Source organism: Equus przewalskii, chromosome 12, assembly GCF_037783145.1.
Source record: "Equus przewalskii isolate Varuska chromosome 12, EquPr2, whole genome shotgun sequence".
Taxonomy (NCBI): Eukaryota; Metazoa; Chordata; class Mammalia; order Perissodactyla; family Equidae; genus Equus; species Equus przewalskii.
The window spans coordinates 40,350,438-40,377,570 of NC_091842.1; the positions used below are offsets into that span (position 1 = coordinate 40,350,438).

Consider the following 27,133-nt stretch of genomic DNA (forward strand, 5'->3'; position numbering starts at 1 on the left):
CAAGTCTCGACCATGCCCGACCCGCGCCCCCGGCGAAAGGAAGAGCGACTAGCGAGTGTCTACACTCTACATGCTTTTTTTATTATAAGACTACCGAGCATACGTGGAAAATTCATCATCCGGTAACTACATCTAAAGCACAAATATTTGAAAAAAAGAGAATAAACAGATTCATTAAATTATATGATTAAATCATTGACCAAATAGAAAATTTATATAATAAAGCCAGAAAAAAAGTTGTAAAATATAGTTTACAATAATTATTCACATTCAAGGCTGTACATCAATACATACAACAACGTGGCCCCGAACATGAATTCAATCCAAATAATTCATATATTAGATTTTAAATAACACAGACTGAACTAGAGGCCAACAATAGCCAGCAAATAACCTTATATAAGAATAAAAATACAAAAGTGTATATTCTAATATCATTGCATTATTTGTTTTCATAAGTTTTTTAAATTTTTGCTTTGCCTGTACATCACAGTTACAGCTACAGACCAGGTAGAGAATATTACACATGTTCTAACTGACTGCCACCAACCTGAAAGACAGCTAACATACTATTTATTGACTCATCCTATTTTGTTGTTAAGGAACAGCTACAGCAGCTCTAAATACTGCAAGGATTTAATTTGCCAACGTCCAATCAAACTTATGATCACGATAGAGACTTTTCACCAGCAAAATGGCCCCTATTCTTCAGCCAGACGGGTTAGACCAGGGTGGATTACACAGCTAAAAAAAGGTTTGCCTTTTGTAAAAAGTTCTCTGTACACAAAGTTTGGTGTTTCCTCATACTGAAGAAATGAGTTACGGGGAAAATTCAGGTCATTCAGTTGTCCACCACAGCTGTCTGAGCTACAGACAAAACTGCCCTTTGCTGGAACAGCTTCCTCCCCAGACCAGTTTTCCACAGGCAGCCTGTGCCCCTCAGAGGCTCTGGGATTGCCTCCTGCCCTGATTTAAGGTACTTGCCATGTAGGCTGCCTAAAAGCCAAGGGCCACATCCACTTGAGTCGCCATCAGTTCATGTTAGGTTTGGATATGAAAAGAAGCAATGTGGAAAAACAGGTATATGGCAAACTCTCCAAGAATAGTACCTTCACCACACCCTCCCAGTGGCTGCAGCCTCTGCGTCTGGGCAGTGAGCACCCCGCAGTCTGTAGACCTGCCAGGGAGAGGGGCTCGGGTATCAGAGGAAGGCAGGAGACCTAATTCTGCACAATTCAGCCATATCTCTGGCAGAGTCAAGTGGCACTGAGCATGGCACGAAGGAAAATCTCTCATGCATGTTTCCCCTCAGAATCAATGTACCCCAAACTAAAGTGGAGAAATTAAGAATGAAACCAAATTTGGATGGTCTGGACTGGAAGACAACTAGGCAACCTGCAACCCTGTGGGCGAGAAGAGGGGAGAAGCCCTTAAACCCACAGCAGCCAGGGCACACTCCGCAGTGAGAAACCTGGCCACAGGACAGGCAGACTGTATGAAAAAGCCTGGCCACAGGACAGTCACATTCTAGTGAAAAAGCCTGGCTATTGGCTCTACCAAACCGCTCAGACACTCTGACAGAGTCCCACGACTTGAAGAGCATGGGGACAAATAACATTTCTCTGAAACCCAATTGTCTACGTGGTTTCTTTTTCAAGTACAGCCTTTGATCTTTTACTGATTCCAAATAGCCCAATGTACTTTCTGAGTCTATGAACTTAACTACAAATCATCCAAAAAGCATGTGGCAAGGTCAGTTCAACACTTTTTATCTCTGCTGACTGTGCAGATGCAAATTCAGTACCATTGTGGACACAAAGTACAAGATTCTGAAAATACTACCAAGCACTTGAAAGCCACAGCAGCAGGGATGGGAAGGTAACTAACATGCAAGCATAACCAGATCCTTTCAATGAAAATAAATTGGCTTTTGGAAAAATCTGTCACAAAGGAACTGCGGTAATGACATCATTTTAGCATTAAAAAAAAAAAAGACCAGTCTTATTCAAACATTCTTTGGAACACACAGCTTACCGGAAGTAGATTTGTTCAGAATCTGTAGGACACAAATAAGGAAGTTCTGTACTAGAACTCTGAGCATCTAAGCATCAGATCAAGACAGAGGAAGAGAGATTAATACCACCTTTAAAACTAACAAACTCTTTGACCCAAAAATACCACTTCTAGAAACCGGGGGCAGGGGGGATCAGAGTCAAAAATCAAAGATTTATAAGGATATTCATTGCAGCATTATTTAAATAGTGAAAAATCAGAAACCATCTAAATGTTTTACAACAGGGAAATGGTCAGATAAATTATGATAAAATGTATAGCCATTAAACTACAATAATTAAAAACAATGTTTTTGAATCATTGTTCATGACATGGGGAAATGCTTAAGATAAAATGTTAAGTGAAAAAAGCTAGATGCAAAATGGTGTATGTTGTATGTTCCCAATTTAGTTTAAAAAGGAAACCACTGTTTGTGAAGGGGGGCGGGGGGCAGGCTATACACCAAAATGTTCACAGGGGTCTTTTCTGGGTGGTGAGCCTGCAGTTGATTTTTTCACAAAACAAATGTTTTAAGAAAGTACAGAGTCACCTGGAGCCCCCTGTGCTGGCACCCTGCCATGGGGGGGTGTGTTGGGGGGGGGGGGGGCGTCTGTGCCATGGACCATCACCTGCAATTCCTTCAGGCCTGGGCCACAAATACCAAAGAGTAGCCCTAGGGGGCTGGAGTAGGTGTGGTTCCCACCAGCTTCGGCATGACCCCATCTTTCTCAAAGCAAGTCTGTAACAAGCCTCTGGAGAGTCACCGTTCAGAATGGCAGGCATGCTGTGGTGCGAATCACAAGGTGGGGCTCTGTGCTCCACACGGAGCTGCCCACCACCCCGGTCAGGTTCACAGAAAGACGGAAGGAAACCACCCCCAACCAAAGCCAGCTTCCTCAAGTTCCCAGAGAGCGGCAAGGCACAGTGGGCTATCCGTGCAGGTGGAGACCATAGCCTTCCTGACCATGCTCCCTCCCCTCCATGCCACGACAGGCCACACGGGATGTGATCCTCTCTGCTTGGCGGGGGCTTGGTGTGGCCTTTACACTTGTCCTTGCCCTCTCTCAGGAAGACACATGGCACCTGGATCTATTAAACAGGGCGTTTTCTTTCTCGCCTTGGATAAATCCACATTTATATTTCCATATGTCTATGTATGCACACAGACTGACACCTACGCCCACATCTTAGAATGTAAGGCACCTGCACGCTGGGACGATGGCTCTAAGGATGAGCTGGATAAAACTAAAGTCGACAGGAGCAAGCACAGGGTAAGAAAGAGTATGTATGGGCCTAAAAAAAAAAAAAAAGAAAAAGGAGGACTCTGAGTGAGCAGAGAAAGGTGACCTACAGAGAAGGGCTCAGCTGTCACTGGCTCAGGCAAGGGCAGTCACTTCAGCTCCGTCAGCTGCTAGCTCAGCCCTGAACCCCTTATTCTCTGGTTTTGCAGGTTAAGATGGAGCTTGTCGGTTAAGCCCAGGAGGTAGTGGCGCTATCCAGAGGGAAGAATGCGATGCAAGATTCATCTCTCCCCGAGCAGCCCCGCTGAGTGCTCTTGTTAAAGCCAAATACGAGCTCTGCTTGTTTCCCTGTGACCAGACACCTAGGAAGACACTGTGCAAGAGTGGCTTCCAAACTGCACACCCAGACACGGATGTTCTGAGGAGGGTGAACTATAAACACGGGGAGTAAGCCTGAAATCGAACTCCTGAAAGAAAGGGACGAGCGAGACTCACTTTGTGAAAAGCAGGTGAGCACAGGTAAGCCTTTTCAAAACCAAGGAGGAGGAAAGAGGGAGCCTGACTTCTGACCACATGCCCAGGGCAACGCTCTGGTCTCTGGGACACCCCCAGGCCAGGCACGCCCCCAATACCTTGGCACCCCCACAGACACACAGACACCTCCCCCTCGTGTAGCTCTCACAGAGCCAGAGGACAAGGCCTAAGCAGAAAGCACTGGCAAACTTGGCTACCACCTCGGCTCCCATCCAGACCCCTCTCACTGCCAAGCACAATGGGATCCCCCACATCTGAACTTTTTCCCCAGTTTAAGGAGAGCCGCTCTTATCACTAAAGTTTGAGAAAGACACCTTTCCTCTCAACTTGGACCACTGGTCACCCAGGGTGACGGCTGATTCATTCAAGATAGGAGATGGGGAGCAGAGAAGAAGTCAGGAGGAATCTCTTCTTGTGAGCCTTTTGCTGGTGCCTTTGTGAAAGTCTAAAAGAAATGGCAAAGTTGTTCATCCCCAAGGGACAGAGACATGTCTGTGAGCAGCTCGTGGGTGGTGCCTGCTCCTCTCCCACTTGGGACCGAGGACAGCCCTCCAGGGCCAACCTGGGCAGGAGAGGGGTGGCTGAGCCCCACCAGACCGACAGGAGCTCTCTGTCTGGGAAATAGCAGCAGAGAAAAATTAAAGGACTAGTGAATCCTGGACTGTGTGAGGACACAGCAGGGCACTGCCTCTAAAGGGAAAGGAAGCCAGCCTGAAACTGGAGAAGAGAAGGCTGGGGCACGCGGCTCAGTGTGGTGTTCCTGCCCCTCCTGCAAGGTGAGTAACACTTTTTTTCCAGGCAAAGCCCTGGCAACATGAGAAGGCTTCTAGATTTTCACTGTAGAGATGTAAAAATGCTCTGAGTTAGGTTACAAGAACATTCAGTCACAACACGCACAAGGGTATGTGTGACGGCCGGGAGCCTGCACTCCTCCGTGCCACCTGGATGTGACTGAGTACCGTCCAATTTGCTGAAACCAGGGGTCTCTCAGCCCCTAGGTAATCAATCAGTGGGAGGCCTGCACAATTCACCTTTTAAATAAACTCGCAGGAGGGGCCCACCAGGCCCAGTCTGCCCTGTTGCCTGGCCTCACATGGGACCGGGCAGAGCCCTGCCTCCAGCAGCAACTGGGTGCCAACTGGGCCCCCTTCTGACAGTGCTCCTTGTAGACATGCGCTTGGTTTCCAGCCATGGAGGACAACACTGCTCAGCAGGATGATAAATGTGAACACTTTGCTGGCACCCTCCAAATTCAGCAGCGGCTCCGTATTTCACCTTGACAACCTGTTCTGCTTCTCACCTCCTGGAGCCTGCCTGGCAGAAGCAACATGTGGAGTACTTGCAGACACACAGCAAGAACCACAGAAATCCCACAGCCAGAGCTACTCAAGGAGGTAAGCAACAGGCCTACAGGGGCACGGGGATGGGCCATATACTAGGGACACAAGAAAAGGAGCACAAGGAGAAAAGCCAAGACCCCCCTCAATGTATGGAGCCCGGGGGCCACCCCCAGCAGAGGCACACACATCTCCCTGGTGAGCAGTTCCATGAGAATACAGGGGCAGAATGAGCCCAGAGACACGCCTCATCCCCTCGGCCACAGCAGGCCCAGCAGGTGAGCAGGGTGTGTGGTGGAGAGCTGGTGACTCGACTCTGTCCACTAGTCTACTAGTCCAGGCAGGAATGGGGCAGACGTGCACGGCGCTGCGTCCCCACAGCAAGGGAGCACGGGAAGCCTCCACAGAGCACAGAGAGCAAGCAAAGCGACCCTGAATTCCTTTTCATTATTGGTTTTGTTCTTCGTGTGGTTGGGTATTTTTTTCTTCTTTTCTTTTAAATAAAAAAGCTGCAAGGTTCCGCTGTCTGCGTCCCCCTTGAGATGGCTGGCAGGTGGTCTGGAAGCGTCCCGATGGCGGCGAGCCGCGCTGGGGCACGTGTCCTGGCAGCGAGTGCAGCAGCTCTGGGCGTGTCACTGCACAGCGGCATCTGGGTGGCTCTGGTATCTGTACCTCCACACCTCCTGGATCTTTTTGCACCATTTGTGAGCATTCCCGCTCGGGTCCATCAGGTAATATGTCCTGTTTGGCTGCAGAGACAGAAACCGTTTAATGTTCTCATGGGAGTCCCACCAAGACCAGCACCTCAACTTGTCGGTGAGAAACCATAAAAAGAAACTGCCGTCCTACTGCAGCCACTGCAAATACCTTCTGGAAGCATGTGAGCACGTGGCTTTTTCTCCTCCCACATATGTGCAGAGATTAAATATGCAAAGTGATGACCGACAGATCCCTTCAGACACCCTTGAACTAAAAAACAAGCACAGGTGTCTCCTGTCCCAACTCAGGACTAAGCTGTGAACTCGGGGCCCCTGGGACATGGGAAAGGGGGAGACAATCACCTGGAGGCCAGCTGCCCCTTAGGCCACAGCACTTTGCTGCTTTGATTGGAGGCACAAAGGCCTCCGACTGCCCTGCAGAGGAGAACCCATAGGGACAAACTCACCGTGTGGACAAAGAAGGTTTTAAAATTCTTGGCCTCTGGTCGGAGTTCTTGTGACCATGGAATTTCACCTTTCAGGACTTTGTTGACAGGATCAACATAATATAAGTGTGGCCCTTCTGTGAGTAGTAACTGTCGTCGTCGTGCAAATAAACCCTGATGCAAAAAAAACAAAGACCCTGCTTGCCAAGGGTCTTGCATGCTGACAGCACTTCCTGCTGCCTCAGAACCTGGACCGTCAGATTAGCTCAGGCACAGGGACCACCGCCAGCCACCTGTCCACTCACCTCAGACAAAGGTGTGCACACCTCATCCCCCCGTGGACCCAGCCACTCCTCAGGTCAGAGAATGAGGAAGCACTGACTGCCTGGTCTACCTCGCCTTGGGCACTGAATCCTAACACCCCATCTGGGGCATCTCTGCTTTGGCTGTCACATACGGAGGCAGCAGCAGTGCTCGGCAGCAAACCTGAGGCCTGCACACCAGCACAAGTCCCTGCCGCTGAGCAACTCCCACAGGCCTGCCACACAGTCAGGCCCCCCCGCATCTCGTGCCCTCTGCTCCTCCGTCACGGAGGCGCTCACTCGCTGAGCATGCACTGTGGGTGAGGCTGAGCATGGCCAGGAATGGAGACCAGGAGCCTGAGCTTAGAAAGGCCCACATCAACAGACGGAGAACATTTGCAGAGTCCAGTTTTTGACACAATCCACTTAATCCATATAACATAGTAAGTAATTTCCAGAACAATTCTGATGAATAGATGACTTGCTGGGATATCAGACACAGCCTCCGCGACTGGACAGAAACCTTGACATGGGTGAACCCAACCTCATGGAGACATGAGAACATGGCTCCCGAGTCAAAAGTGAGAGGCTGTATTTCTATTTGGCCACGGCCTAACCGTGTGGTTACAATCAGGTTCCCCTGAACGGCTGAAATCTTCCTTAACTATAAAATCTAGAGATGATCTCTAAAAGGGAACAAGATGAAGGATGCTATGTGCAACAAGTTATAGCAGGAGCCCAGGAAGCCCTGATCCTGAGTCAGAACCGGGACGGAGATGCAGACCCGACGCACAGGAGGGAGCAGCAGGAATCTGACTTACCTTTCGCTTATCTACTGGACCCATTTTTAGTATTAAATTATTTTCTACAAACTGATGCCTATAAAAAGAAGAAAACAAGAATGAGACACGCACATGAGAGTCAGTGACAGAAATTCTCCAAACTCCTCCCTTCAGAACAAAGTTCCTGACGGCATTTGTGAACTTTGTTTGAATCAAGCCTCTCCCTTCACAGATCCACACCCACTTCAGTACCACAAGGAAACTCCAAATCTAACTTGGTATGCAAGCACCCACTGCTCTATAGAATTTGCCATCTGTATTTGGACCAGGGTATACAGACACCAGAAATAGCGCCTGCCATCACCTCTCGGTTGGCAGTGTTCACACAACAAAGAAAATGCAGAGGGGAGATGGTGCTGCAGACCTGAGCCCGTAACACACGTCCTTGTTACTTTAAACAAAGCTGGGGCAAGACGCAAAATCTCACCAAAAGGGTGGAGGCTGCTGGGAGTCAACCCCAGGACGCAGACTGCCGCTCCTAAGTTACCTCCCCAAGCTGGGAGCCCCAGTTCAGTGCTCAGAAACAACTGAGCAGCCCAGAATTACAAGTCCCTAAAAGACCCAAGTGGGACTTGGTTTAAGAACATCTTATCTGGCGTTTCTACCATAGTAATAAAGTACTTTTATTCAAATATAGCAGGAATTTGGAAGAGAAAGCTTCAAATACAGGTTTTGGTTTGATACACATTGTTAGCAAGTATACTCCACTTTGCTTACTAGGAGTTTAAAAGAGGCTGTTTTAATGTCTACAGGTTGTCTCTTTTGGTGAAAGCTAACAGTTACTGGCTTATGCTCTGTCTGATCTTACTGAAATTTCTAATCTGAGGTTCTGCTGTAGAAACAGAATGTTTTAGATTTCAAAAAACCATAAGACAGCTGTCTCCTCAAACAGTGATCATTTTACCATGTAATCTTCTGAGCACATCCACATGCTTCCCTGGCTCCTTGCGGGACCTACTGCACATGTAGGACTGGCCAAGCTGGTGGAATCATGTTCCCCTACTCCAGCTCACCTAGCCCCAAGGTCTGCCCAGCCTAACCCAACGAGACCAACGCCCACTCCTAGCCCCGAGTAAACTAATGCAGGCTCATGTGGATTTTGAAACCAACTAAGGAGAATTATAACAAAAAAAGTGCTGTGACCTATATGAGGAAAGGGGCAATACTTTGCTCTCAGAGGTATTTTATATTTTATTTTTTTATTTTTTGGTGAGGAAGATTGGCCCTGAGCTAATATCTGTTGCCAACTTTTCTCTTTTTGCTTGAGAAAGATGGTCCCTGAGATAGCATCTGTGCCAATCTTCCTCTACTCTGTATGTGGGACACCGCCACAGCATGGCCTGATGAGTGGTATGTAGGTCCATTCCTGGAATCTGAACCTGTAAACCCCAGGCTGCCAAAGTGGAGTGCGAGAACTTGACCACTACATGACTGGGCCAGCCTCACTCTCAGAGGTATTTTAAAACCAAACAAACAAACAAAAACAAGACTTGAAACAAAGAGAAAAAAATTAAGGAAATTTTTGAAAAGAAAATATAATGAGGATCTACTGTGGCACAGAAATAGACGGATAAAACAGTGGAGCCAAACACAAAGCTTCTCCTAACAAACAGGCCCTATTAAGTGAGTATTCAATGTGTAGTGATGACTCCCAAGTCAATAAGAAGACAACTTTAATTAAATTACATGGGGGGTATGGTGGGGGCGGGGGGTCCAATTTAAGCCCAGGCTGGTGAAAGATCTCACCACCAACTCTTCAGTTAGCCAGGCTGCTGGGCACCAGGCTGATGGCACTAGATTGCCAGAGCAGCCTGCCAGACAGGCAAGGAAGGAAAGGCCTCATAGTGTCTCTGCAGCTTCAGGTGGATTAACACGAGAGACAGTGTAAAACATTAAATCAAACAAGAGAAGAACTCGAACAAAAAGAGAAGGGGATATTTGCCTGGGTGGGAGGGGTTACTTTCTAAACTGAAAACAAAACAAGTCACTAAATACAGACTAACAGACATGACTACATGAGAACAAACAGAACCTCTAACTACAAAAATAACCAAAATTAACAAGAAAACAGGCCAAAAAAGAGTTTCAGCAAATACAACCCACAAAGAGTCAACATCTGTACTCCACAGAGCATAGACAAAGTGACACAAAAGACTTAAAACCTCAACAGAGGGGCCGGCCCGGTGGTGCAGTGGTTAAATGCACATGTTCCACTTTGGTGGCCCAGGGATCGCCAGTTCAGATCCCGGGTGTGGACATGGCACTGCTTGGCATACCATGCTGTGGTAGGCGTCCCACATACAAAGTAGAGGAAGATGGGTACAGATGTTAACTCAGGGCCAGCCTTCCTCAGCAAAAAGAGGAGGATTGGCAGCAGATGTTAGCTCAGGGCTAATCTTCCTAAAAAAAAAAAAAAAACAAAAAAAAACAACAGAAAACTGAGCAACGGATACAAACTGGAAATTCCCCAAAGAGGAATTAAGTGACCCAAAAAATCCTCAATGGCCCTACATGAAGAAATGAAACTGAACCCCACTTTTCCCATGGTCTCCGGGCACACAGGCAGGACTCCAAGGGTGTGGACAGAGATGGTCAGAAGCTCCATTATTAGCATAACCACCACAGTCCATTCATTCAGTTAATTAACCAATTAGCTTACAACAGGCTACTAGATATTTATCTACTTTGAAAACTTTAAGTACTTACAGGTATTATTTTGACGTTTTACTTCAAAAAGTCAATTCCCACTCCCCTGAAGAAAACACCCCTCCCCCCAGCAAAGGCACCTTTTTCTCTTGGGCAGGTGGTAGATGCCAGATGCTGTCTGCAGATTAAGAGCCAAAACCAGACCTAAGTCAGACACACCTACCTCTGAGCACGTAGATGGGACTTTATCACAGCCTCACTTTCACAAAAAGCATTCTGGCTCACCCCATACAGGTGACATTTATCATCATCTCTCTATGGATGTCAAAATAGGGGCCTCATGACTGGCCTACAATCATTTCACAAGGGGTGAAAGTGTAAAATCCCCCTTTTTCCTGATTCCAAAGCCAGAGTTCTCTCTTCTGCCTAACTCACCCTACCCAGACCTCAAATTATATTCAAGGATGCAAGCCTGAAGCCACCAGCAAGCTTGGACCATTTCAGGGCACAGCAACCTCCAGGAGAACCCAGTGAGGCTGCCAGAGCCCCGATGTAGCACTTCTGACCGCTTTAGAAGGGCTCTCCACACTTGGCTTCTGGGCAAGCAAGGGAGGACCAAGCGGCCATGCTGGTTTGTTCTAAAAGCCAGCTCTCAAACCTTCACGTCTAGGTACCCCTTTACACTCTTAAACTTTAGAGAAGACACCAAAGAGCTTTCTTTATTTGGGTTACATCCATCAATAGTTATGTATGAGAAGTTAAAACAGACATTCTCAAACATTTATTTAATTCATTAAAAAATAAACCTGTTACATACTAATATAAATAACAATTTTATTTAAAAAATAACTTTTTTCCCAAAGAAAATTAACAAGAAACATGACACTGCTATACATTTTCCAAATCTCTTTACTATTTGGTTTCATACAAGAGAGCTGATTCTCATGTCTGCCTCTGCCTTCACTCTACTGTGATGTGTTGACTGGGATGAAGTACACAAAGAAATCAGCCTCAGTCAGATAAGCAGCTGGAAGACGGAGGAATATGTTCATAGCCTTTTCAGATATTTGTGGGCATTCTTCTTCGATACTACACCAAAACCCGACAAGTGTAGTTTCTTAAAGTTAGCTGCCACGTGGAAGCCGAATCCCCAACAATGAATTTTTCATGCTGTATAACATTAGAATCCATCAGTCCACCCTGTGCTTTGAAGAGATCCTCCACCCTGGGATGATTTTACAGCATCATACACTAGTCATCTGGAAAACAGTGGCTTGCTGAATCATGGAGAATTTCCAAACAATGAAAAATTTCATTGTACAATATCAACAAATCGATTCATTAATATCACTACCTATCTCCTCAAAAAAGTCTTTAGAGATGCCAGCCCTCTGGCCGAGTGGTTGAGCTCGTGCAGTCTGCTTCAGCGGCCCAGGGTTTTTGCCAGTTCGGATCCTGGGCATGGACATGGGCCATGTTGAGGCAGCTTCCCACATGCCACAACTAGAAGGACCCACAACTGAAAATACACAACTATGTACCGGGGAGCTTTGGGGAGAAAAAGGAAAAATAAAATCTTTAAAAAATAAAATACTAAACAGTCTTTAGGTATTGGGAAGATGTCAAGCTCACAGTGATAAAGTTTCCCAAAATTCTAATTTTCATTTGAGGTTTTGATTTTATTATTGGTAACAAATACTAGCAGTTGCTTTCCTTGATGTGACACGTTCATTCCATTCCTTTTCCAGAAAAATGTCTGCAAAATAGCCAAGTCCGAATGACCATAGTTTGTCAATCAAACTTTCCAGTGAAAGTGGTATTCTATGAAAAGAGCAGCTGGTTTTGCTCCCAATGCAAACCATCACACAAGTGCTTTTTTTTTCTTTCTTTTTTGTTCTTGAGGAAGATTAGCACTGAGCTAACATCTGCTGCCACTCCTCCTCTTTTTGCTGAGGAAGACTGGCCCTGAGCTAACATCTGTGCCCATCTTCCTCCACTTTATATGTGGGATGCCTACCACAGCATGGCTTGCCAAGCAGTGCCACGTCCGCACCCGGGATCCGATCTGACGAACCCCGGACCCCCAAAGCGGAACGTGCACACTTAGCCACTGTGCCACTAGGCCGGCCCCACACAAGTGCTTTTCTTGAGATAAGTGTCACCCCTGGGTTGGCAGCAGATGTGCTTTACGCATACTTCCCATTTCATTATACAGAATATAAATAAATCAATGATTTTTAATGACTACTCATAAGTGAGACCGGCTTCTTTTCTTTTTTCCCTGTGAGCATGTGGCTGTGAAGAACCCAGGTCTTCTAGCATTACTTGGTGCCACAGCCTGGATTCATGATCTGGCAAAGGCAGTTTTACCCACCACTGTTTCTGGACCCTCAGTGCATGTGTCAACACATCTGTTCCAGAACAAACCATGAGATTCAAAAGAGGAGCTCCACACTGACAGTTTCAGCACCATCTGTGCTTATTGCCAAGCACTCAGGCAAAAGAATATCTTCTTTGGTGGTAAGTTGGGATTGATAACAGATAAATTCAAGCAAAGCAGCAAGTCTAGTCCCATCCGCAGAGACATCCACTCGTAAGGCAAAAGTGCAGCTCAGCAGTAGAGATACCCACCCCACTGCATGCCAGCAGCCACAGCTTTAATCCTGTGAGCTCCTCTATCAGACATATGGAGGCAGAGCTGGGACTTCTCTCGCCGACTTCCATCCAGCAGACACTCAGCAATGTCAACAGCCCAAGGCTTTTTCATCTCCCAGCTCACAAGTGCACTTCTCTGACCTTCACAACATTAACGTCTCTGTAAGACGCTTCAGGGGCTTTTTAATGTTTGGCTTTGAAAGAGCTCATCACGTGTACATTTAAAACATTCAATTCTTTTACCTTTAAAACTGAATGGTTGCTCTCAAAATGCTGCTGCAATTTAAGAGGCACCATAATAGTATGCAAAAACATTCTATCCACAGACACAAAATGGCAAGGTTTGAACATCTAGAAAGTCAACGGAAAGACAGCATTTGTCCTATTTTTGTTTCATATTTACAGTTTCACCCAGTTTCTCGGGAGTAGATCCTCTTTCCATGAGTCAGAGAACTCTCTGATATGTCTGTGTCTTCTTTTTAGCATCTTTAGACTTGGTGGTGCTGCTGTGGATTGAGAAAGCAAGTCTTCTCCCTTTTTAAGTCAATGAGCCATACTTAAATAAGAAAAATATATTATAAATGTTCTTTTATATTAAAATATATCATTAAAATCTAAAATAAGTTTCAGATAAAATTTAGAAAAGCTTTTGAGAAATTTCTTAATATTACTGCAAAACAACCCAACAAAGTGTACTTACTTCTTGTTGTATTTGCATGTAGGTACAAGGAAAGCTTCAGGATTTCCAATCAATAATTTATTGGATGATACGATGTTACAGTAATTATAGCAGGCATAAGTGAAGACAGCTAGTAACAGCCCAGTAGAAATACTGAGAACTTATTAATCCCTAAAAATGCACACCTCTGTATCATAAACCTACGTCTTTGGAAGACTCAAAAAATACAAGACAGCATGAGGTCTGCATCATGGCAGACAGAGCTGTTCCCCTAGGCATACACCTCTAAGATACAACAAAAAAGACATGTGTTAACCAACAGAGGACATCCACACAACACAACAGACGTCTGAGAAATTCACACAGCCATATGTCTGAAGGTGGGGGTGCTGGACGCCCCCAGGGAGGCCGTGGAAGGAGGTAAGCAGATTTCCTCCCCCTCCTCAGTGGCAATGATCTAGGGTGCTGGACCTTGCACAGTGGCTGAAACACAACTCTGAGAGGAGAAGGGGAAAAAGGCAGTCCTCTGAAGAAATGCTTTCACTCTTGAAGTTCCTTTCCAGCCCACGGGAATGCTCCACACTGAGGTAGCTAAGCCACCGTGGGAGCACCGTCACAAGTCGAGCAGCCCAGGCCAGCACACAGTGAGTGTACAGCGGGAGAGTGGGCAGCAAAGAAGGCGCACCCCTCCCCCATCCCATCTGGCACACCAGCTCAGCTGGTCAACCAGCGCAGGGGATCCCCACCAGAGCACCAGTGCCTGTGTGTTTGAAGCAGCAGTGGCCAGACGCAGAGAGCTCTATTGGCACCACTTTCAACAGACAGGCACAAATGCCAGGGATCATAGTGGGCTCAGAAAACACATCTCCTGCTCCCCACCCCAGTGGTGGTAAGTGGAATCTATGACCAGATAATACCACTATGTGACAGCAAAACTCCACCCCATCAAACAGCATGAACAAACATATTAACACTCCAGACCAGAAGGAAAATGACAAGTATCCAGAAACCAATCCTGAAGTGACAGAATGAACAATCTAAATGACAGAGAATTCAAACGAGTTACCATAAAAAAACTCAACAAGATCAATGAACTCAGGAATAAAATTAATGAGCAGAGGGAATTCTTCACAAAAGAGGTTGAAACTATTTTAAAAAAAAAAACAATCGAGCTGGCTCCATGGCATAGTGGTTAAGTTCACGTGCTCCACTTTGGTGGACCAGGGTTCATCGGTTCAGATAGTGGGTGTTGACCTACACCACTCGCCAAGCCACGCTGAAGCAGCATGCCACATACAAAACAGAGGAAGATGAGCAGAGATGTTAGCTCGGGGCCAATCTTCCTCACCAGAAACAAAACAAAACAAACAATCAGAAATGTTGGAGATGAAGAACACAATGAATGGAATAAAAAAAAAATCTGGAATCCTTAAAGAACAGACCTGATATTATGGAGGAGAGAATTAGCAATCTAGAGGACAGAAATATAGAAACCCTTCAGGTGGAGGAGGAGAAAGGATTAAGACTAAAAAGAAATGAAGAAATTCTCTGAGACACATCCAATGCAATTAGGAAATGCAACATAAGGATTATAGGTATCCCAAAGTGAGAAGGGAGGGAGAAAGGAGCAGGGAGCTTCTTCAAAGAAGTAATAGCTGAGAACTTCCCAAACCTGGCAAAGTACCTGGAATTACACGTAAATGAAGCTAATAGAACTTCTAACTACATCAATGCAAAAAGACCTTGTCCAAGGCCTATATTAGTAAAACTGGCAAAAGTCAATAACAAAGAAAAAACCATTAAGGGCAGCAAGGCAGAAGAAAATAAACTACAAAGGAAGCCCATCAGGCTTTCAGCAGCTTTCTCAGCAGAAACCTTACAGGCTAGGAGAGAGTGGAATGATATATTCAAAATACTGAAAGACAAAAACTTTCAGTCCAGGATACTCTATCCAGTGAAACTATCCTTCAGATACTATGAGAAATAAACACTTTCAGAGATAAACAAAAGCTGATGGAGTTCACCGCCACAAGACCCCCCTCCAAGAAATAATCAAGAAGGCCATCATACCTGAAAAAGAAAAAGAAAGGGTTTACAAAGCCTTGAGCAAGGAGATAAATAGACAGACAAAACCAGGAAATTGCAGCTGTCTATCAGAACAGATTAGCAAACACTTAATTATAACATTAAAGATAAAGGGAAGGAAAGCATCAAAAACAACCATAATCACTTCATTTTAATCACAAACACACAGCACAAAACAGAGTAAGTTGTCACAACAATAACTTAGATGGGGAAGAAGAAAGGGATGAAACCTGCTTAAGACTAAGGAGATAAGAGGCTCTCAGAAAATGGACTATCATCTACGAGATATTTTATACACGCCTCATGGTAACCACTAAACAAAAATCAGAACAGAGACACAAATGACAAATAAATAGAAAACTGAGATAGAGAATCACCAAAGTGAATTAGCAGTCAGAAGTACACAGGGCGAGAAACAAGGGAAATACAGAATCAAAAACAATAGATAAAATGGCAGCATTAAGCCCTCATATGTCAATAATTACTCTAAATGTAAATCGACTGAATTCTCCAATCAAAGGCAGAGTGGCTTGATGGATTAAAAAACAAGACCCAACAATATGCTGCCTCCAGGAAATACATCTCAGCTCTAAAGACAGACTCAGAGTGAAGGTATGGAAGACAATACTCCAAGCTAATGACAAGCAAAAGAAAGCAGGTGTTGCCATACTTATATCAGACAAAGTAGACTTCAAGACAAAAAAGGCAATGAGAGACAACAAGGGGCAATATATAATGATAAAGGGGACACTCCACCAAGAGGACGTAACACTTATAAATATATATGCACCTGACACAGGAGCACCAAAATACATAAAGAAACTGTTGACAGACCTAAACGGAGAAATTAACAGCAACACAGTAATAGTAGGTGACCTCAACACCCCACTTACATCAATGGATAGATCATCCAGACAGAAAGACAACAAGGAAATAGTGGCATTAAATGAAAAACTAGACCAGATGGACTTAACAGATATATGTGCAGAACGCTCCATCCAAAAAACAGCAGAATACACATTCTTCTCAAGTGCACACGGAACATTCTCAAAGACACATCATATGTTGGGAAACAAGGCAAGCCTCAATAAATTTAAGAAGACTGAAATCATGTTAAGCATCTTTTCCGACCCTAATGCTATGAAACTAGAAATTAACTACAAGAAAAAAGCTGGGAAACTCACAAACATGTGGAGACTATACAACATGCTACTGAACAACCAACAGATCAATGAAGAAATTAAAGGAAAAATCAAAATAATCTGGAAACAAATGAAAATGAAAATACACCATACCATCTCACATGAGATGTAGGAAAAGCAGTCCTAAGAGGGAAATTCATAGCAATACAGGCCCACTGTAACAAACAAGAAAAATCTCAAATAAGTAATCTTAAACTACACCTAAGAGAACAAGAAAAAGAACAAACAGAGCCCAAAGTCAGCAGAAGGAGGGAAATAATAAAATTTAGAGCAGAAATAAGTGAAATAGAAACCAAAAGAACAATAGAAAGGATCAATGAAACTAAGAGCTGGTTCTTTGAGAAGACAAAGAAAAAAATCCTTAGCCAGATTCACTAAGAAAAAAGGAAAGGTCAAATAAAAAGAAAATTAGAAATGAAAGAGGAGAAATTACAATGAATATCACAGAAATACAAAGAATTATAAGAGAATACTATGAAAAACTATATGCCAACAACTTGGACAATCTAGAAGAAATGGATAAATTCTTAGACTCATACAACCTCCCAAAACTGAATCAAGAAGAAATACAGAATCTGAATAGACCGATCACAAGTAAAGCGATTGAAAGAGTAATCAAAAAACCTCCCCCAAAATAAAAGTCCAGGACCAGATGGCTTCTCAGGAGAATTCTACCAAACATTCAAAGAAGATTCAATATGTATCTTTCTCAAACTATTCCAAAAAACTGAAGAAGATGGAATACTTCCTAACTCATTCTATGAGGCCAACATCACCCTGATCCCAAAGGCAGACAAGACAACACAAAGAAGAAAAATTACAGGCCAATATTGCTGATGAACATAGATGTAAAAATCCTCAACAAAGTATTGGCAAACCGAATACAGCAATACACTAAAAGGATCATGCACCATGATCAAGTGGGATTTATACCAGGGATGCAGGGATGGTTCAACATCCCCAAATCAATCAATGTGATACACCACATTAACAAAATGAGGAATGAAAACCACATGATCATCTCAATAGATGCAGAAAAAGCATTTGACAAGATCCAACATTCATTTATGATAAAAACTCTCAATAAAATGGGTATAGAAGGAAAGTACCTCAACAAAATAAAGGCCGTATATGACAAATCCACAGCTAACATCATACTCAATGGTGAAAAACTGAAAGCCACCCCTCTGAGAAAAGGAACAAGACAAGGGTGCCCACTCTCACTACTCGTATTCAATAGTACTGGAGGTTTTGGCCAGAGTAATTAGGGAAGAGAAAGAAATAAAAAGTATCCAAATTGGCAATGAAGAAGTGAAACTCTCACTGCAGAAGACATGATTCTATATATAGAAAATCCTAAAGAATCCATCAGAAAACTATTAGAAATAATCAACAGGTACAGCAAAATTGCAGGGTACAAAAGTCAACTTAGAAAAATCAGTTGCATTTCTATACTTACAATGAACTAACAGAAAGAGAACTCAAGAATACAATCTCATTTACAATCACAACAAAAAGAATAAAATATCTAGGAATAAATTTAACCAAGGACATGAAAAACCTATACAATGAAAACTGTAAGACATTATTGAAAGAAATTGATGATGAGATAAAGAAATGGAAAGATATTCCATGCACATGGATTGGAAGAACAAACATAGGTAATGAGTCCATATTACCTAAAGCAATCTAGAAATTCAATACAATCCCATTCAGAATCCCAATGACATTCTTCATGGAAATGGTACAAACAATCCTAAAATTAATATGGGGTGACAAAAGACCGTGAATAGCTAAAGGAATCCTGAGAAAAAAGAACAAAGTTGGAGGCATCACAATTCCTGACTTCAAAATATACTACAAGGCTATAGTAATCAAAACAGCATGGTACTGGTACAAAAACAGACACAGATCAATGGAACAGAATTGAAAGCCCAGAAATAACACCACACATCTACGGACAGTTAATCTTCAACAAGCGGCCAAGAACATACAATGGAGAAAGGAAAGTCTCTTCAATAAATGGTGCTGGTAAAACTGGACAGACACATTCAAAAGAATGAAAGTAGACCGTTATCTTTCACCATACACAAAAACTAACTCAAAATGGATCAAAGTCTTGAATGTAAGACCTGAAACCATAAAACTCCTAGAAGAAAATATGAGCAAGTACACTCCTTGACATCAGTCTTAGAAGCATCTTTTCAAACACCATGTCGACTCAGGTAAGAGAAACAAAGGAAAAAATGAACAAATGGGACTACATCAGACTAAAGAGCTTCTCCAAGGCAAAGGAAACCAGAAACAAAACAAAAAGACAACTCACCAACTGGGAGAAAATATTTGCAAATCATATATCTGACAAGTGCTTAATCTCCAAAATATATAAAAGACTCATACAACTCAACAAAAAAACAAACCACCTGATCAAAAAACGCCCAGAGGATATGAACGGATATTTTTCCAAAGAAGATACACAGATGGCCAACAGGCACATGAAAAGATGTTCAACATGGCTAACTGTTAGGGAACTGCAAATCAAAACTACAGTGAGCTATCACCTTACACCTGTTAGAATGGCTATAATTATCACAACAAAAAATAACAAACATTGGAGAGGATGTGGAGAAAAGGGAACCCTCATACACTGCTGGTGGGAATGCAAACTGGTGCAGCCACCATGGAAAACAGTATGGAGGTTTCTCAAAAAATTAAAAATAGGGGCCAGGGGCTGGCCCCGTGGTCAAGTGGTCAAGTTTGCGCAGTCTGCTTCAGCAGCCCAGGGTTTCACCAATTCGGATCCTGAGCGCAGACCTAGCACCACTTATCAAGCCATGCCGAGGCAGCATCCCACACAGTGGAGCCAAAAGCCTCTACAACTAGAATATATACAACTATGTACTGGGGGGCTTTGGGGAGAAGAAGAAGAAAAAAAAAGATTGGCAACAGATGTTAGCTCAGGTGCCAATCTTTAAAAAATATATATACATACATATAGGGGCCAGCCCGGTGGCATAGTGGTTAAGTTCACATGCTCTGCTTCAGCAACCCAGGGTTCATGGGTTCAGAACCCGGTACAGACCTACACACCACTCATCAAGACATGCTGTGGTGGCATCCCACATACAAAATAGAGGAAGACAGGCACAGATGTTAGCTCAGCAACAATCTTCCTCAAGCAAAAAGAGGAAGAGCACTAGCAGATATTAGCTCAGGGCCAATCTTCTTCACCAAAGAAATAAATAAAATAAAAATAGAAACACTATACAACCCAGCTATCCCACTACTGGGTATTTATCCAAAGAACTTGAAATCAACAATTCAGAGAGACTTATGCACCCCTATGTTCACTGCAGCATTATTCACAATAGCCAAGACACAGAAGCAACCCAAGTGCCCATCTACTGATAGAGTGGATAAAGAAAGAATACTATTCAGCCATAAAAAAAGAGACAAAATTGTCCCATTTGAAACATGGATGAACCTTGAGGGTCTATTATCTTAACAGAAATAAGCCAGACAGAAAAAGAGAAACATCACATGATTTCACTCATATGTGGAAGATACCCATGTAGACAAAGAGAACAGATTGGTGGTTACCAAAGGGGAAGGAGGTTGGAGTGTGAGCATAAGGATTAAAGGGGCACACGTATATGGTGACTGACAAATAATGTACACCTGAAATTTCACAATGTTATAGACTATTATGACCTCAAGAAATTTTTTTAAAAGACAAGAAAACACACATTCCATTAGCCATCAAAGCAATAATGTCATCCTATAGCACATAGCCTTTGAAAAACCCTGCTACACATTCATAGAGAATTAAGAGTGAAAAAAGAAAATATCATCTTAGTATTATTTCAAAATTATCATTATGGTCCATAGGCCATGCACTGAGAACCACTGTTGTAAAGAACAAAGTGCCCAAGGGACCTCCCACTGGCCAAGCAAGAGATGCCCTCAAGCTCTCTACAGTCACCAGCTTGAGAATGGGCCCACATCTGGAAGAAAGGGAAGCAAACCCAGAACAAAGAGCAGGCAGGAGGATGCACGACGTGACTTGCTACTAGGTGCTCTGTTCTGCCTAGACCAGCAGGCTGAATTCAGGGTCTGGGCTGCCCAGGGCCTCTGGCAGAGGTACACAGGTCTTCTGGGGAGTCACCTATGTGCCTGCGCTTCTCCATCGTGCTCTGCTCCCGGCCAAGCATGAGGGGAGAACACAGCAGGCCCATCTGAGGGATCCCGACTGGCATCACATGGGCCCAGGAAGCTCCCACACAACCCAGCGAACGGACCTACTCAGAGCGTGTGGCCCAGCAGTGCCAAACTGTTTTGGCCAGAGCCCCTTCCCTCCTGCTCAGGACATATTAGAACTCCTAGTAATGTTAATTTAGGAAATATAAATTCTCGACAAGTGTAGATGATTTCAGTTGGCCCATATCTAAACTCACTTTTTCTAGAGGCAATAATTTCTAACGGTACAAAATCCTAGCTTCATCCGTGTGCTGCTTTTCCTCTGCGCCCCACCTCCTACTTGCTCTCATTCCTCCACACAATCTCCGCTAAGTCATGTCTTCTCTCTTGCCTAGCCAAGCCCTCAAATCCTGGCCTGCCTTCTCCTCCCACCTCCACATACCTCCTACCCCAACATAACTTCCCGAAAAACACCGCCCCACCCCCAGCCTCAGACTCCTCTGTCCACGTGGGAGGTGACACCATAAAAATTCGTGAAGAAAGCGTCCGGGTGGAGCAGCTCTTCTCAACATGACCGAGACAGAAAACAGAAAATAAAGACAGACAGGTTTGACTTTGTAAGAATTTGCAACTTCCACACAAAAACACACACAAACAACTGAAGAGAAAAACTGAAGAAAAATGTTTGCAAAATATCAGAGAAATATTCTTCATATCTATGGCTCTTAAAAGTCAATTTTAAAAAGATGCAAGAAGAAAAAGACAAAGAACCACAAAAAATGAATACAAACGACCAGTGAACATACAAGATGTTTGCCTCAGTAAGAATACAAAAGCAAATTCACATGGGCCCATTTTTAGAGCATCAAAACACGCAGGCAAAACCCCTGGGAAATGGGGTTCTCAGGCCCCACGGAGACAAAGTATCGCCTTCTTCATTTTTTTAAATTTTTAATGTTTTTTTTTTTTGAGGAAGATCAGCCCTGAGCTAACATCTGCCACTAATCCTCCTCTTTTTGCTGAGGAAGACTGCCCCTGAGCCAACATCCGTGCCTGTCTTCCTCCACTTTATATGTGGGACGCCTACCACAGCACAGTTGCCAAGCGGTGCCATGTCTGCACCTGGGATCCAAACCAGCAAACCCCGGGCCACGGAAGCAAAACGTGTGCACTTAACCACTGCACCACCAGGCCGGCCCCTCACCTTCTTAAATGTGCACCCCTCACTCCACCTGCCACCCCAAGATTCTACCTTAAAGGAAATATTCAGACAAGTGGGAAAAGCTATGTACAAAGGATGATTTACAACACCAAAACTCTGGAACACCCCAAACATCTCCCCACAGGGCAGTGGTTATTTAAATCATGGTGAATCCACGTGGCATGCCCGACTCACTGGGCCCCTGAGGGTCAAACCCGCTCCCGCCCTGGGCAGATGCCTCCCAATACCCATTTCCAGTTGGACTCTTTGCAGAGCGTTAAAGGCAGTTGTGGGAGATGTGAGGCAGTACGAAGCCGTTACGGAAAGTGGTGACAAAGACGAGGTGCCTGGCTCTCTCAGTTTCCCACGCCTCGAGTCCCCAGGTCTTCTGCTCTGCATTTCTAAATGAAGCACTGCTTCCGTCTATAAATTCTTACCACGGGTTTCCACTGGCCTGCTTCTCCAATAATAACCTCTTCTCATCTTCAGAAAATTGTAAGTCCAGTTCAAAAGAATTAGTGTCCAGGTCATGGATATACTGCTCAATGTTGCTGCCCGCCCTCTGCGGCAGAGCTGCGTCCGAGGCAGACAAGGAGTGGGAGGACGATGACGATGACACCTGCATGCAGCCAAACTGGCTCAGGAGATTGTCGTACTGCACAGGGAAGAAGGAAAAGTGAGAACACTGCCTTAATTTTCCCTAGAGTCCAAAGATGCAGACACACTCTAACCTGTCTTACACCCAGCAAGCTCACACCCCAAAGGCCCCAAGGCCTCCGTGGGAGATGAGCTGCAGAGCCCAGCCCAGCTCTGTTTTTCCTGGTCAGTGTGGGCAGCCGATTTCGCCTCTACTGGATGGCTGGCCATTGAACCAAGGCAGGGCTGGATCCTTCCTGGTCTGGGTTCCCCTTCTGATGGGAACATGAAAAGATGTTTGCCCCAGAGAAGGGCTAACCTTCAGTCTTCATGTACAGAAGGGGAGACCTGAGACTTGGAGGCTGCTGACCTCTGCGAGTCCCTGTGTTGCCTGGACTAGAGGAGGGGGTCGGGACACCTGCTGGGAAGAGGAAGGACGGGATGTGCATGGCCCCACAGGATCCACCTCCAAGGCGGAGAGGCTCAGTGGCAGGACCCTGGGAGTTCCGGCACCCTCCTCCTTTGGTCTCTGTGCACTCAAACACTCCTAGGGCCACTGACCAAGCCAGAGAGCCCCCAGCAAAGAGCTGGGGAGGAGTGGCCACCCTGGACAGCCTGCTCCCCATGGCTACAGGCCCCACACTTGAGCCCTGTCATGGCTAACAATGAGGGAAAAGCAAAGATGCCCCCAGCAATAGCCAAGACGAGAGTGCAGCACGTCCTTCCAAGTCCCCTGTTCCTCCAGAAAGGCCCGAGCCACCAACCACAGAGGTTGGCCCCCTTCTGCAGACCCTGCACCCACCCTCCTCACTTGCTGCCCCAAGCGGTCTTGTCCCAACTGCTCACACAGCACCAGCAGCAGCCTCAGCCCCGCCTCACTGGTCCTGGGGAGGAATGACCCCAAGACACTCCCAAAGCCATTCCATCTAAGGCCTTGTTCTGGTGCATTCTCCACTTCTTCTCTGAGGACATCCCAGGCCGAGGCCACCTCTACACATCATCTCACAGTTTACAGAAGTTTCCACAAGGCCCCGAGGTGTCTCAACAAGCCTGCAAAGACCGTGAGATGGCTGTTACCATCAACCCATTTCTGAAATGGGGAAACTGAGGCTCAGAACTTGCCCAAGGTCACACTCCAAATTCAGAACCGGTCCTCTGCATCTTTCCAACACAGTGGCTGCCTTGTTCCCATCACAGAGCTGTGGGTTTATAGGCTGTTGGCTTACCACCACAACCACCACTTGCTGGGCGATTCCTGTCCTGTTCCCCAGGGAAAGTTCCAGATGCTCTCTACTCTTCTCCCTTCAGCAGCACCTAGTCCAGACCCTCCGCACAAAACCCAGGCCAAGAAAGGATATGTGATGGGGGGTAACCCTGGGCTGGAGCAGAGATGCTCACCAACACGTCACAAGGAAACTCCCAACTGTGCTGGTCCAAGACTGAACCTTCTCCAAGGAGCCACACCTGCGTGGCTCACTCAGCATCCCACCACCAGCATTACCACCAGCCACTGGCGGGGGATCAGGAACACGGAAGAGAACTAAGCACCTGCTCCCTTCGTTCTCTGAATAAAGACATGTTACAGCTCCGCGCCCTCAGAGGGAAGCCCCCTGCCTGCTGCAAAGGACCCTGGGCTCTCTTGGAGCCTCTCGGGCGAGACTGTCATGCTCCGTGATACACTGTCAACACCTGCAGGAAGGGAGCGCCCCCTGGAGCAGGTTTTCTCTGTATCTGACACCTTTCCAGGTCAAAGTCTTTTTGAAGGCTCACTAACTGTCCAAACGTGAATCTGGTGTACGGAGCTTTGTCTGAGTACTTTCCAAGCCTTTCAAACTACACAGCTTTCAAAGGTGAGGATGAGCCATTTAACAAAAAGCAAGCTGTTAACACATGAAGCCGGTTTTAAGACAGTAACACGCGAGTACCAAGAAGCCAGAGCTCTCAACACAGCAAATGGGATGAAACAGCAGACAGAAGGCCTGCAAAAGACACTCCAGTGTGCACACACACAAAACACACGAAGCCGAGCTCCCCGGGCACTGAGATCCCAGACACCCAGGGCCTACGCAGCTCCTTCAGAGCTCAGCCGACCAAGCAAGCTACTTCCCTGGGACACCCCTGCCAAAGATACTGGAGACCCCGACCCACTCTTGCTGGCCATGACTCAGGAGTAACATCAGAGCTGAGGAGGGCACCCAGGGCCAGGGGAGCGAGTCCTGGGGCTGAATCCTCTCAGTCTGCACCAGTGGCAGCTGCAGACAGCCTTGGCCACTGTGGGCGGAAGGAGGTCAGGGGTGAGCACAGATGGCTCTCCACATCTGGCTCCATTCGCGTCTGCGCACAAAGGATATTTCAGGACAAAAAAGGGAGTGTGTTGCTTACCACAGTAGGTAGGAGACACAGGGAGCTCTTGGTCTCCAAGAGGTGATACCAGTAGTGATTCAACTTAGCTTTGGATGACTTTTAGATAAAATCTAGAATTCCCCAGTCAACTGGAGTGGGACTCTACACGATAATTGGTTAGAATAAGCCACAATGACAGAAATCAAACCTGAAGAATGCACTATCAATGATACTAACAACACCAGAAATCATGTTTAAATATGGGAGTCATGGTGGTGGTGAGGAGGGAGCACCAGAATACCCAGAAGTTGATAACTGAAGGTGGCTGATGGTTACCCGCAGCTCACCGTACTCCTCTGTCCCCTTCCATATGTTTCACATCTTCCATAAGGAAACTTTAAAGAACAAAGGATACTAAAGACCCTACATCTGAGGTCCAGCTGGTGACTGCGGCTTCCGAGAAACCCCAGGGTGCTGCACCCCTCAGGCCTGTGCCACAGTCCCCACTTCTACCAGGCATTAAAAGCCAACAGTGACCAGTGTCCACCCTCAATCCCCTATTTCCAGAAAGTTCAAAGCAGCAGCACCCTGGGCTTTTCTCGGAAAAATCAGAAACATTCCAGAACATCTTTAGACACACTATTATAAAGGCACCAGCCAGAAGGAGAAGACAAGCCCACCTGGAGACTTGGCACCCAGGAGCCAAAGGGGACGAGAGGAAGGTGTCGCTCCCACTGGCTCTAGGCTCCTCCCACCCCACATCTGGATCTGGTTTGACCCCTTTGGGTGAAAATTAACTAGAGGAAATGAGAAAAAGGGACTTGCCCACCCCAGAGCCTGGCAATCTGTACTCGGGGCAGACGTGCAGACAGAAGCCTCATTGGCCCATCTAGCTGAGAGACTCAGACTTGGGGCCATTAAGCGTTGTTCAACCACCAACAGATCTATGCTGGCTTCCCCTTTAGCCACTCATCCTACAAACTGGGGTCCCATGGCTTGCGGGCACAAACTCCCTGTGCACAGAGGAATGATTTTCACACAGCCTGACAAGCAGAATTCATTTTTCCCTGGGCTGTTTCCGACAGATGTGAGCCAGCTTACGTTGCCATAGCAGTCTTCATCATCTTCCGACATGGCTGGTAAGTAAGCTGTGAGCTTTGGAGGCGTCTGATGGTGCAGATTCTCCCACGTGATGGACTCAAAGAATGGATGGGCTTTCAGAGGGCCGTATCCTTCCATTTCTTCACAGCCTAATCGCTTTGTGGCATCTAAAACCTTAAAAGTTGAGACAAATCAGTGTCAGGGTTAAAAAGTAATTCTGACAAAAATATTCTTTTTGAGTAGTTCTTTTCAATTCTTAGTATCTCCTGGAAATAGGAAGGGCACCATGGCCTGTCTGCCCAAGCCCACAGGAGGCCAGGGACCACGGAGTCCTCTGGGGCTCCTTCACTTCTCTCGGTCTTTATCCTTTTCCCTCTCACAAGTGACAGTGAATCACAACCTCAAAATTTAATGAAGAACAGCAAGTATTCTTTTAAAATGTACACTTAAAAATCCTAAAACAAAAACAAGAAATGAACTATTGATGTCAGTAACAAAGAGAACGAAGAACTTGTCTGGACAGTAAGCTATCACAGATGGAAGTAAAGCGCCCCCTCCTACCAGCGCTTGATCTCAAAGGGTCTCCTCCAGAGCTCGGATGCTCACACACCCCCACCCCCAGACCCACAGAGGATCAAGAGCACACCACCACTGAGGTAGAATCAACCCTGCTCCCCCAAGATCAGTTAAGTCAAGGTCCAGAGCCAAAGCACCCCAGGGGCAGGGACACAGCAGTTTCTAGAACATAAATGGACATACCTGTCCTGGTAAAACTGTTTACCTTTGCCATATTACCTGGGTTTATCTTTACACCCTTCATGTAGCTGACTCTAAAGGTGATATTCACAGATGTCACTAAGTAGGACTGACAGCCACCTGCCATTGTAACACACCCAGTTGCTCCATCAGGTAACTTAAAACGCTATGTATGTTGAT

The 27,133-nt window shown here is 45.5% G+C and overlaps 1 protein-coding gene across 6 annotated transcripts in view; it reads right to left on the reverse strand.

The window, feature by feature from the left end:
- Positions 1 to 60: 60 nt before the first annotated feature.
- PDPK1 (3-phosphoinositide dependent protein kinase 1) overlaps positions 61 to 27,133 on the reverse strand; it is an 83,757-nt gene continuing 56,684 nt past the window's right edge. For all 6 annotated transcript variants that reach the window (XM_070568655.1, XM_070568653.1, XM_070568651.1 and 3 more), the window contains 5 exons: positions 26,198 to 26,371; positions 22,555 to 22,772; positions 7,432 to 7,489; positions 6,330 to 6,482; positions 61 to 5,913 (listed from right to left, as the gene is read on the reverse strand). In XM_070568655.1, coding sequence (XP_070424756.1) covers positions 5,797 to 5,913; positions 6,330 to 6,482; positions 7,432 to 7,489; positions 22,555 to 22,772; positions 26,198 to 26,371 — 720 coding nt within the window. In that variant the 3' untranslated portion in view covers positions 61 to 5,796. The remainder of the gene's footprint in view (positions 5,914 to 6,329; positions 6,483 to 7,431; positions 7,490 to 22,554; positions 22,773 to 26,197; positions 26,372 to 27,133) is intronic.